The sequence below is a fragment of the Aegilops tauschii genome, chromosome 2 (assembly GCF_002575655.3).
Source record: "Aegilops tauschii subsp. strangulata cultivar AL8/78 chromosome 2, Aet v6.0, whole genome shotgun sequence".
NCBI classification, from domain to species: domain Eukaryota; kingdom Viridiplantae; phylum Streptophyta; class Magnoliopsida; order Poales; family Poaceae; genus Aegilops; species Aegilops tauschii.
The window spans coordinates 95,289,603-95,301,722 of NC_053036.3; the positions used below are offsets into that span (position 1 = coordinate 95,289,603).

Below are 12,120 nucleotides of genomic sequence, written 5' to 3' on the forward strand. Positions count from 1 at the left end.
TGCATGCTGAGAAAAATAAGTTATTGGGGATCAACTATTTTGATATTATAGATTATAGATATGCTGCAGGGATATGGTCACTAGTAGAAAAAGGGCCTTTAGTCCCGGTTCTGGAACTGGGACTCAAGGGTCGTTACTAAAGCCTCCCCCTTTAGTCCCGGTTCTTACACAAACCGGGAATAAAGGCCCTTCACGTGGCCGCTGCCTGTAGGTCCACCTTTAGTCCCGATTGGTAATACCAACCGGTACTAAAGGAAATTTTATGATTTTTTTTGAATTATTTTAACCTCTGATCTCTAATCACCCCTCATCACTGCTCAATTTAACCTCTAATCTCTAATCACCCCTCATCATTCCAAATCATCTAACTTCCCGTACGGTCACCCATCCTCTCACTACTCCAGCCTGAGCACGCTTAACTTCCGGGTTCTATTCTTCCTCGTTTCCAAGTCTGCACTTGTTGTTTTCCTGATAATACTAAGATGTCAATCCTATTAACCCTCAGGAATTTAGCTTGAGCATGAAGTCACACATTTCACTGTTTGAGTTTGAAACTATTGTTCTAAAAAACAATAATTATTTAGTAACACTAATATTTCTTAAATAAGTAGTTTGACCACAGTTTGACCAGATTTGACCAAAATTCAAAAAAACTGAAATAATTATTTACTAACACTAATATTTCTTGAATAATTAGTTTGACCATTGTTTGACCACAGTTTGACCAGATTTGACCAAAATTCAAAAAAACTGAAATAATTATTTAGTAACACTAATATTCTTGAATAATTATTTAGTAACACTAATACTTCTTGAATAAGTAGTTTGACCATAGTTTGACCAGATTTAACAAAAATTCAAAAAAAAAACAGAAATTTGAGCATAACTTTTTTCCCTTTTAGAATTTGAGGATTCTAAAAATTTGCAAACAGGCCATAGGCAATCAAAATCGGATGCGGATTTTCGTGCTGAACATTTTGATATATTATACGTTTTTTTCTGACATCGTATGCAAAAGTTATAGCCGTTTTACATTTTCCCTACACTTTTTGCAAAACATGTCGAAATTTAACTTTTTAAATTTTCCTAACTAGTACATGTAGTAACATAACTATATCTGGAAGGATTATAATTTTTTAAGTTTTTATCATTTTCTTTTGCTTTTTACAAAACTGAAAAGGCGATCCACAGGGAGGGTAGAGTTTGAAAATGGGACCTTTAGTACCGGTTCGTGCCATGAACCGGTACTAGTGCCTCAAACTCCATTAGTACCGGTTGGTGGCTCGAATCGGGACTAAAGGTCTAACCTTTAGTACCGGTTGGTGCCACGAACTGGTACTAATGGGCATCGCACCCTTTAGTCTCGGTTGGTGGCACCAACCGGGACTAAAGGTCCCATTTGAACCGAGACTAATGCCTGTACGGTGCCCTAGCCGCTCGAACCGGGACTAATGCTCATATTAGTCCTGGTTTGTAATGCAACCGGGATTAATGCTTTTTTCTGGCCGAACCAAAGCCCTGTTTTCTACTAGTGGGTCTATATAATTATAAGCTCTTAGGATAATGAGTATCCTGCATGACTTGGTAGTTCCTACTCCATCCGTTTTTAAATATATGTCTTTTTAGAGATTCTAATATAAACTACATACGGATGTATATAGATGTATTTTAGAGTGTAGATTCACTCGTTTTGCTCTGTATACAGTTCATAGTGGAAAATCTAAAAAGACTTATATTTAGTAACAGAGGGAGTATAATAATTCTCTGTGTCCATGTAACAGCAAGATTCAACCGCCTGCATCTTCTCACTCCTCATGTCCTCGTTCTGTGCGTGAGCTTATTCTTTGCTTTGCTTTGCTTGATAATCCCTGCTCTCTGTAGACAGATGCAGTGACAATCTGTAATATGTGTCGTAGAGGCATTCTACCTTCTAATAAAAAAGATAGTGATATATCATCTACATCACTATATATACGTGCAAGTTTGGTGGTAATATGACATATAAAATAAATCATATGGCTAACGAAAACTGAAGCAGTTGGTTGTCTCTGTTCTTGTGTACACTAACAAATTATTTTAAAATCGATAATAATAATTTTCCTAGTATTTAATTAATGCACATTATTAGACCCCACAACACATAGGAGCACAAATTGACACGATTTCCACATGAACTGGCCCTTTTTTTAACACAGTTTAGACGCGAGCGCTTATATAAACGCGCATACACTAACCCCTATAAACGCACAGACCCACACCCTATCTCTATGAGCACCCCCGAGAGACTGAGCCCGTATATCATTTTAAGATTTTACGAAGGTAGCATCAGACATTTTAACAACATTTTACCCAAAAAAAATTGCTTGTACCAAGACTGAAAATTAGTGAACATTAAGGCAACAAAGCGATACTTTTGTTCCCTGCAATGTATGTTAGCCCTCAAGAGCAAAAAGGCATCAATAGCGTTGTTAGTCGAGCGTAATAGTAAGAGGAAGTTCAGCAGCTCGCCCAAACCCTCCCTCATCGTTAAGTCGAGCGTAGATGGTAAGAGGTAAAAGGCGTCAATAAGCTAGGATTCGAAATACTGAGGTCAACTTTTGATAAGGATGTAAACCAGGAACACCAGCACTATTTCTTCTCAGGGAAAAATAGCTATCATGTACCTCTATAGCACTAGCTATGCCCAGAAAAAGAGGATGGTGCATTCTATACGTGTGAAGAAAAACTTAAATGACACATGATGAGCGACTACTATGGTGAAAATGAAACAGATGCACCAGTTTCATACCTATTGCGAAACATCCTTGCCTTGAAGGTACAATATTGTGCAAAATAGTTCTTGTGGAGGCTTTGAAAGCGTTCCGCAAAATCGTGCTGAAGAGATTGACGTCCCGGTTGTGAACCTCCATGTCGTGGAGCATCCACCCGGGCTTGTTCTTCCTCTGCTACCATCACGAGTTCCTCATCTTCGGAGGAGGAATCTTCGCAAAATTGCCGGGCCAAGCTTCGATGGCGACTCATTTCGTTGTGGAGAGATGGCGAAAGAGAAGTAGAAGAGGAGGTAGGATCAGGATTGTGAGAGATATGAGGCTGATGTATTTATAGAGCTGAAAACTAGCCGTTGGTAGTTATGAAATATTCTTAAAATATAGAATAAAGGAGATGTTTAGGGGAACTGCTGGAGTTGAGCAACTTTTAGGGGAGTACCTTTATATGGGAGTTCCTTGTTTTGAGGTATAGGGGAGAAATTTTAGGGGAGCTGCTGGAGTTGCTCTAAGAGCAGCAACATATAAGGGCTTGTGTTATTCATTGCTATATTTGTAGACAGAGTCGCTAGAGGAAGATGAGCAGCACCTACGGAATTTTGTGGATATAGAGACGAACTCGAATCAAGCGACATTCTTGATGGCTGTACAACATGAAAAAGCTAAATATACCAAGACTGAAAATTAGTCAAGTTTCAAGAAGCCACAAAGAGATATTTTAATTCCTGCAATGTTTCTTAGCACTCAAAAGTTAAAAGGCATCACTAACATTGTTAGTCCAGTCCAGATAGTAAGAGCAGCAACACACAGGATAGTAAGAGGCGGTATATACTTGAACTGAGCGACGTTCTTGACAACTAGGCTAATGACGAACTAAACATGTAGATAATATCTATATATTGAAGCAAAATATATTTACATGAGGTTTCAGAACCATGTACACATTCTCGTCCTCTAAGACCACATACAATCCTTCCCACGACGGATTTCCTGGCGCCGCCAACAAACTTCATCAGGATCCAAATCTGGCGAAGAAACCACAGGACCAGCAAATAGCAAGAACAAACAATTAAAAAAAGACGACTACAAAAAGAATAAAAACACATCAACCAGAATTTAAATCAAGGAAAACCAAAACGCTTGTGCCTAAAGAAGCGGAATCGGCAGATGAAGAACCAATCACAGAGCGACGACCAGCCGACACGAACGAAGCATGACGGCCATCTGGGACCGGGAGACAGTGAGGAGATAGACCAAAAGACCCGCGAGACGGCGACACAGAGGCCAGGACGCCGAGCACCACGCAGAGCATCTGAGCATGGCCCGCCACAAAGACATGAAACAAAGAGCAAATCCAACCCGCCCCTCCCGTTGCCGCCTCTACTCCCACCGCCACGGAATCCACCAGGTCCACCGCCTTAGCCCATGCCTCCACCGTAACCTCCGCAACCCTGGCCAAAGTGCGAGAAGTCGCCGCCGACAGGGGCGGTCATGGGCGTGTACGGGGCTGCGTTGGGGTTGCAACGGTGACCATGGGGGGGGGGCTAAATTTGGTGTTTTGATCCTTTGGACAAAATTTAGCCGGCTCTGACCCTTATCCAAAAATATTTCGAGATCTGACCCTTTTTCCTACCGCCGTAGTCGTTGGCGGTAGGGTTACACAACATACCGCCAAGATCTGTGGCGGTAGGACTTAACTCTGTCGTTATAGCCATTTAACGTGAAAAATAGCCTACCGCTATAGTCTTTGGCGGTAGGTTGTATAACCCTACTGCCAATGGCTACGACGGTAGGATATTCGCAGTACAAAATGCATGTGACCGCATGGCACCGGTTTGTGTGAGTGCATGCCAACATCCGGTATCCATCTTTTCTCCCACATACATCATTAGTAGTACCAAATCCTACTCCCTTCGTCCCATAATATAAGAACTTTTTTAACATTAATATAGTGTTAAAAACGTTTTTATATTTTAAGACAAAGGAAGTAGCTCATACTACCACAAAATTAAACAATGGATGTACTGCACAGCTAGCGAGCTAGCTAGACAGGCAGCAGGCTAGCCGCTAGCTAGTTTCACAAAGCTAGGCAGGCAGCAGGCAACCACATAATGGCAAAACGCCAGTGCCCAGCCGGCATGCACTACGACCACATTTTAAATGGAAGATAGTGGCAGACTTTACCGCCAAAGACCCTGGTGATAGGACATAGGTCTACCGTGAAGGATTTTGACGATAGAATATTTTCATGTTAGAACGATATTATAACGCAGTTAAATTTTCTATCGCCGAAGACCATGGCGGTAGGCAATGTTACCCTACCGCCAGAACTACGACGATAGGAAAAGTATCAGATCCCAAAATATTTTGGGATAAGGATCAGATCCGGCTGAACTTTGTTAAAAGGGTCAAAACACCAAATTTGCCCCATGGAGGCTAACGTCGTGAGTATATTAGCCGTGCCTAAGTTGTTGCATGGAACCGCGCCGCATCGTGGCCTCAACACGCAAATCCCATGGCTCCTGCGTGTGCCCCGATTTGGTTTTTTTTTTCTTGAGTCCACCCCGATTTGGTTGTGGGGAGAGGAGATAGAGAAGGTGCCGGGAAGGAGATGGGTCGCCCGTGGTGGTCCACAGCAAGGCAGTGGCCGACATGAAGTTGGGTGTGGGCGCTGCTGGAATTGAGAGCAGGAGACGCTGGTGCGAGAGGCCGGGGGAAGGAAGCGAACCCATTTATAGCTGCATACGGCGGCGAAGCGGTGGGCTGTGGGAGGGAAGCCTTGCAGAGAAAACCGGACACGCGGAGAAGAAACGAGAAGATAGGAACAAACCGTATTGAGTATATAGCAAAAAAAAAATTTAACATTACAGGCTATGTCTATAAAAAACTACCCATTTTTTTAACCTTTCAAAAAGCTACCACAAATTTGGTTTGCTGTTACAAAAAACCCAAATTATCATGTGGTTTAGAATTAATTCAAAGTATGGCAGGTCAACCCCGCTCCAAAGCAAACCATTTGTTGACTGTCTGTTTGACTGTTATCTTACAAGTGAGGCCCACATGTAAGCCATCTCTTCTTCCTCTCCTCTCCTCTCTTCTCCTCTTTCTCTCCTTACCTTCTTCTTTCTCTCCCGAGCCAGTCGGCGCCGCCACGGCCGAGCAGAACCAAGACCGGAGCAGCCATGCCCGGCACCACCTCCCCCGAGGGGAACTTCTCCACCGCGCTGCGAGCCACCGCGTGGCCGCCACCTTCCGCCACTGACGCCGATGAGGCCGCGTGCGGCCGGTGGTGCACCGGCTGCCGCCACTGCATGAAACTCTGTGACGCCGAGCTAGATGAAAACGGCCCGTCGCCGTTGCTGCCATTAGCATTACCCCCGTGCAACACCTGCTTCTGACGATGCCGTTGCATCGGCAACGGCGGCAGCGCTGGCAAAGCGGACGCGTCGTCGCAGGGTGTGGTTGACCCACCACCGCCTCCCTTCACTCCACCATTCCCCGCCGTGCCATTGTCACCTGCTGTGGTCAGCCATGAACAATGGAAGAGCGGGAGGAGCGGGAGCCACCGCATGTAGCAGCAGGAGCAGCGGCTCCGCCGTGTGCAGCAGCCGGAACACCCTCGAGCTCCGCCTCCAGAGAGCAAGGCCGGACGACGTGCACAGGGTACCTTCGTCGGCTCCGGCGATGAGCTCGCCAGCGGGGACCCGATTGCTCTTTATACTTTTTTGTAGGGACCCGATTGCTTTTTTAATAAAATTACAGGTGTTGGGAAACATATGCAATTTCAAAAAAATTCTACGCTCGCGCAAGATCTATCTAGGAGATGCTTAGCAACGAGAGGGGGAAAGTGTGTCCACGTACCCTCGTAGACCGAAAGCGGAAGCCTTTGACAACGCGGTTGATGTAGTCAAACTTCTTCTCGTTCCGACCGATCAAGCACCGAACGTACGACACCTTCGAGTTCTGCACACGTTCAGCTCGATGACGTCCCTCGAACTCTTGATCCAGCAAAGTGTCGAGGGAGAGTTCCGTCAGCATGACGGCGTGATGACGGTGATGGTGAAGTGATCTACGCAGGGCTTCGCCTAAGCACTACGTGAATATGACCGGAGGCGTAAACCGTGGGGGGTGCCGCACATGGCTAGGAATCTATGTTGTGTGTTCTAGCGGTGCCCCCCACATATATATAGGTGGGAGAGGGAGAGGGGCAGCAAGCCCCCCCCCCCCAAGTAGGAGTAATCCTACTTGGGCGCTTCCCACAAGTCGGCCTCCTCCCCTTCCATAAGTGTCAGAGAGGGAAGGAAAGAGAGGGGGGGAGAGAAGGAAAGCGGGAGGCCGAATCCTCCCCTTTCCTTTCTCCCTTCCCCTCCTTCCTTCTCCTATTCGGCCTATATGGGGGCGCACCAGCCCACTAGGGGCTGGTCCGTCCCGCCCTTGGCCCAATAAGGCCCATATCTTTGCCGGTTGGGGGGGGGGTGCCCGGAACACTTCTGGTGTCCGAAGACTATTGCACTATATATGAGTATTTACCTCTTGACCATTTAGAGACTCGTCGTCATGTCCGTGATCTCATCCGAGACTCCAAACAAAATTCGGTCAACAAATCACATAACTCATATAATACAAAATCGCTATCGAACGTTAAGCGTGCGGACCCTACGGGTTCGAGAACTATGTAGACATGACCGAGACACTTCTCCGGTCAATAACCAACAACGGAACCTGGATGCTGATATTGGTTCCCACATATTCTATGAAGATCTTTATCGGTCGTACCGTAATGGGAACATACAGTATTTCCTTTGTCATCGGTATGTTACTTGCCCGAGATTCGATCGTCGGTATCTTCATACCTAGTTCAATTTCGTTATCGGCAAGTCTCTTTAATCGTTCCGTAATGCATCATCCCGCAACTAACTCATTAGTCATATTGCTTGCAAGGCTTATTATGATGTGCATTACCGAGAGGGCCCAGAGATACCTCTTCGATACTCGGAGTGACAAAATCCTAATCTCGATCTATGCCAACCCAACAAACACCTTCGGAGATACCTGTAGAGCATCTTTATAATCACCCAGTTACGTTGTGGCGTTTGATAGCACATAAGGCATTCCTCCGGTATCCGGGAGTTGCATAATCTCATAGTCAAAGGAATATGTATATGACATGAAGAAAGCTATAGCAATAAAACTGAACGATCATTATGCTAAGCTAACGGATGGGTCTTGTCCATCACATCATTCTCCTAATGATGTGATCCCGTTCATCAAATGACAACACATGTCTATGGTTAGGAAACTTAACATCTTTGATTAACGAGCTAGTCTAGTAGAGGCTTACTAGGGACACGGAGTTTTGTCTATGTATCCACACATGTATCAAGTTTCCGGTTAATACAATTCTAGCATGAATAATAAACATTTATCATGATATAAGGAAATATAAAATAACAACTTTATTATTGCCTCTAGGGCATATTTCCTTCAACAGGGACCTGATTGCTTTTATTTTTTCTATAGGGACCTGAATGCACTTCAAAAATATGTGGGGCCCACCTGTCATAACCTATTAATGGTCAACCTAATGGTCAAGGATAACAGTCAACCTGACGAGTGGACCCGAGCTGTCATAATTTCACTTAAAACTTAATGGTTCAATCACTTGGGTTTTTTGGAACAGCCGACCAAATTTGTGGTAGTTTTCTGAAAAATAACAAAATGGTAGTTTTCTGTAGACATAGCCTGTAATGCGGTAGTTTTTTGTTATATACTCAACCGTATTGCCACATAAATTGCAATGTCCACCCAAGCATCGTACACTCTCTGCTCCTCAGAATTACACGCGTCAAAACCTTGTAAATCGTCAGGCACCTGGGGAAACATGAAAAAAAGGAGAAAACTTGATTCCTACCTGGTCTTAGAGCATCTTTAGCAGACCCCGTAAAAGGGCCGAACCCGTATAATTCCGACGAGTATACGGGTTCGGCCCATTTTTCTAACCAAAATAGAAACCGCATCCATGGCCCGGCCCGTAAATAATTTGCCGCGGCCCGCAAAAACTCTCACCGCACCGGTATATATGCGGTTTCACTGCATGGATACGGGTCAAACCCTATCCGCCTCCGCCGCGATTCCCCTCCTCCTCCGCCCGATTTCTCGCCGCCAGCGAGCCGCAAAAAGCCATGGATGGTTATGGTAGCTCCGGGGATGAGGCGGAGCGCCACCGTCGCGCCAGATCTGACGCTGCGCGCAAGCGGGGCACGCGGAGGTGGCTCAACCGCTGTAGCAAGCCCGTCGGCGTTCGACCGCCACCAGCTGGAGGAGTTGGAGCACGAGCAAGCCCGCCGCCACCACGCCTCCTCTGGCTCCTCTGCCGCGGGGTGCTCGTCCGTGGGCGCCTCGAGCTCGCGGCTCACTCTGGTGAAGAGAGAGCCGGAGGAGCTCGAGCCGCTCGCCGTCAAGTTCGAGGAGGACGCGCCACCGCCGCCGCGTCAAGGCGTGATCGGCCCCGAGGACTACCCCCCCCCCCCCCTCGGGGAAGGAGGAGCTCCTCGGGCGCGTCATCCTGGAACGGTCGGCGAGGGAGCAGGAGGAGGCTGAAGAGCGCCGCCGCCGCGAGCTCGAGTACGAGCACATGTTCCTCCAGACAGGCGTCGCAGACGCACGCGTCCAAGGAGGCTGACCTGCGGTTCATGAAGGCGGAGCAGGTGAATTTCTTCATCGACCTCGACTCCTCCGACTCCAATTGAGCGCCGCCGCTGGTCAGCTACCGCACAAGCTCCGATGAGCTCCATTTTGTCTAGTGCTGTGGTAGTGTAGGTCCGGCGTAGCTCCGGCGAGCTTTTATATAATATATCTATGTTGTGTACGAACGACCTGCCTCTATGTGAAGAAGAACGATCTATGCTCCGGTGATCTGTTGCTTAAATTTCTCGCGCAAAACATGTTTTTTAAATTTTATGGTTTTGGATACGATTTCTGATCTGCCACGGCAATTTTAAGCCTGTATAGACGTCCTCGCGCGAACTATAAACACAGTTTACAGTTTCGCAGAATAGGGGGTCTGCTAGAGATGCTCTTGTAAGGGATTGGTTAGGTGCAGTTTAGAAGAGAAAAACATTTTTTTTTTACAGTTCTAAAGCATTATATGGGTTCGGTTCGATGCTTTTAGGAATCAAAAGCAAGGCTTCGACTAACTGATATTCTAACGAGTTTCTCTGTAAAAGTGGACAGGATTTGTATCATAGATATGAAAACACAGACATGATACAGTAACAGCAAGCAAATTGCTGAGTTAGATCAGAGATAGGAAATACTGCTGCTGCAAGTCGACAATACTTTCATTGTTGCGGTTTGTACAAATCCTGATGCATGAATTCCACAAACTCTGTATCCTGATGTACATAAAATTATTACTCAACCTAAACCCGGACATCAACGCGCGCATAGACGACCGATCGGTTGCATCTTGCGCAATCTCTGGCGTTAGCTCTATTGCTGAAGCCCATCCTCGACGATGATGAGTTCCCACCGGACGGTGAAGCAATCGTCCTTGAGATGCTCAGACCTTTCGAAGGCCTCCCTCGCAATGTACCTGGGGCAGCCCATGCAGACTCTGCTAGGCACATGAGTTATCGGATTTGTACGAACAACTCTAGGATCATGATATGCAACCTGGTCGACGAAAGTGAACAGGGCGTGCACTTTCAGAGGGCGCGTGACATCCTGGATGAGAGTGAAAGAGAGAGCCATGAAATCGGCGTCCTCCGGGACTCTACCATTGGGGAAGATCTCGATAACCCAACGATAACCGCCCAGCATGAATGGGGAAGACTCTATTGCCATGCCAGTTGGTAAATCTTTGGCGCGGGAGTAGCCGACGACCTCGAACAGGTGGAACTCGCTGGGCGCTTCGGCTCCGGCAGCGGCTGTTGCCCATGCCGGCGACGGCATGGCGATCTACTTTGTGCCTGACGGATATATACGGTGACTAATGGATGTTTGCTAGAGTTTCTTTTCTCTCTCATCCAACTGATTCTATATAGAGTAGCAGCGTCAACCCTGATTTGCGGATTGGTTTGTTTTGCCTTTTATTTAGCTGATTTGTTAAGATACGGTCCTCATAAACTTAGAACAGACATCTCTCGCAAAAAAAAGAAAAAAAAACTTAAAACAGTCGCCCACCTCCCCGTCGAGGGCGCCATGCGACCATTCCAAGACTGAGCCAGTAAGTTCTTCCACTCAAGGGCTCAAGCACGGCCCATACCCGAACGAGAATGGTATGAGATTTCTTCTACTCCCTCTGTCCACTTTTGTAAGTCGCTTAATACTAGGTGATGTCTTAAATATTTTGTGTTAATGTTTTTTGAGAATGATATCTTAAATATTTAAAACGTCTTACAAAAGTAAACGGAAGGAGTACTTTTTTTATTTTTTGAGGAAGTTCTATAATCTGCACTCAACCCTAATAGAACGACACGATAGCGTGGGACCAAATAGAACAATATGATAACAACGCCTTTGGTTAGCATCTCTAGAATATCCGGCAATATGCCCGGGCCGCTATAATAACCACCGTTTTTAGGTATCGGGGCGAAAAATGTCGCGTGCAGGTCTTAAAAAATAGCCCGTCCCAAAAAAACAGGAGTAGTGGTATATTTTGGCCCGAGCGCCGCATGTCTAGTTTTTGGCCCCTCTTTAGCCGTTTCCAAATAGCTAGAAAAATTTTGCGGGGTGAAAGTTTCAGCTCACGCCCTCCATTTCGTTGCCGCGTCTTGCCTTCGGTTCCTCCTCCCCCGACCACCCTGCAACGTCGAGTAGCTCCCCCGTTGTCCGACACATCTTTTCCATCAATTCGGGACCACACGGGTGGCCATTCCATCCCCACGCGCATGGCCGCCGCGGCCATGGACCAGTTGTGGGCTCCACGCGAGGTACCGTTGTAGCTGGAAGAGGGTGCTCCAGGCATGCTGACCACGGATTTGTGCTCGCTGCCGCCGGACCCGTCGGCGCCGCGGGTTTGGTGCCGCGCATCCGTGGGGAAGTAAGGGTTTTTAAGACCTAGTTTATAAAATTTGATTCTACAATGCAAAGACTCATATATTGAACATATAAAGCCTCCTAGAGTACCCGCTTAACCAGCGCCATTGCGGTTTGAAATTGATCCTGCACGTTCGATTGGCCTCGCTGGCTGCGGTAACAGTAGTTCTCGTCGGGCTGGTAAAGATCCCGCCGCCCGTTTTCCTGTACGTCCGGTGATAGGCCCAGGAGCAGCTGACGAGTGGGCGACCCTTGCGCGTGGGGCATCGTTGCAGCGACACGCTCGGTGCGTGTTTCGGTCGATGAAAAGCAGGGG

At 46.7% G+C, this 12,120-nt stretch overlaps 1 protein-coding gene across 1 annotated transcript; it reads right to left on the minus strand.

Annotated features, from left to right (window-relative positions):
* Positions 1–10,256: 10,256 nt before the first annotated feature.
* LOC109749177 (BTB/POZ and MATH domain-containing protein 3-like) lies at positions 10,257–10,718 on the minus strand. The gene has a single exon (XM_020308158.1). The coding sequence runs from the start codon at positions 10,716–10,718 to the stop codon at positions 10,257–10,259; it is 462 nt and encodes a 153-aa protein (XP_020163747.1).
* Between the last annotated feature and the right edge of the window lie 1,402 nt (positions 10,719–12,120).

Excerpts from the sequence above, each read along its gene's own strand:
- LOC109749177 (XM_020308158.1), bottom strand. The coding sequence starts at position 10,718 with ATGCCGTCGCCGGCATGGGCAACAGCCGCTGCCGGAGCCGAAGCGCCC.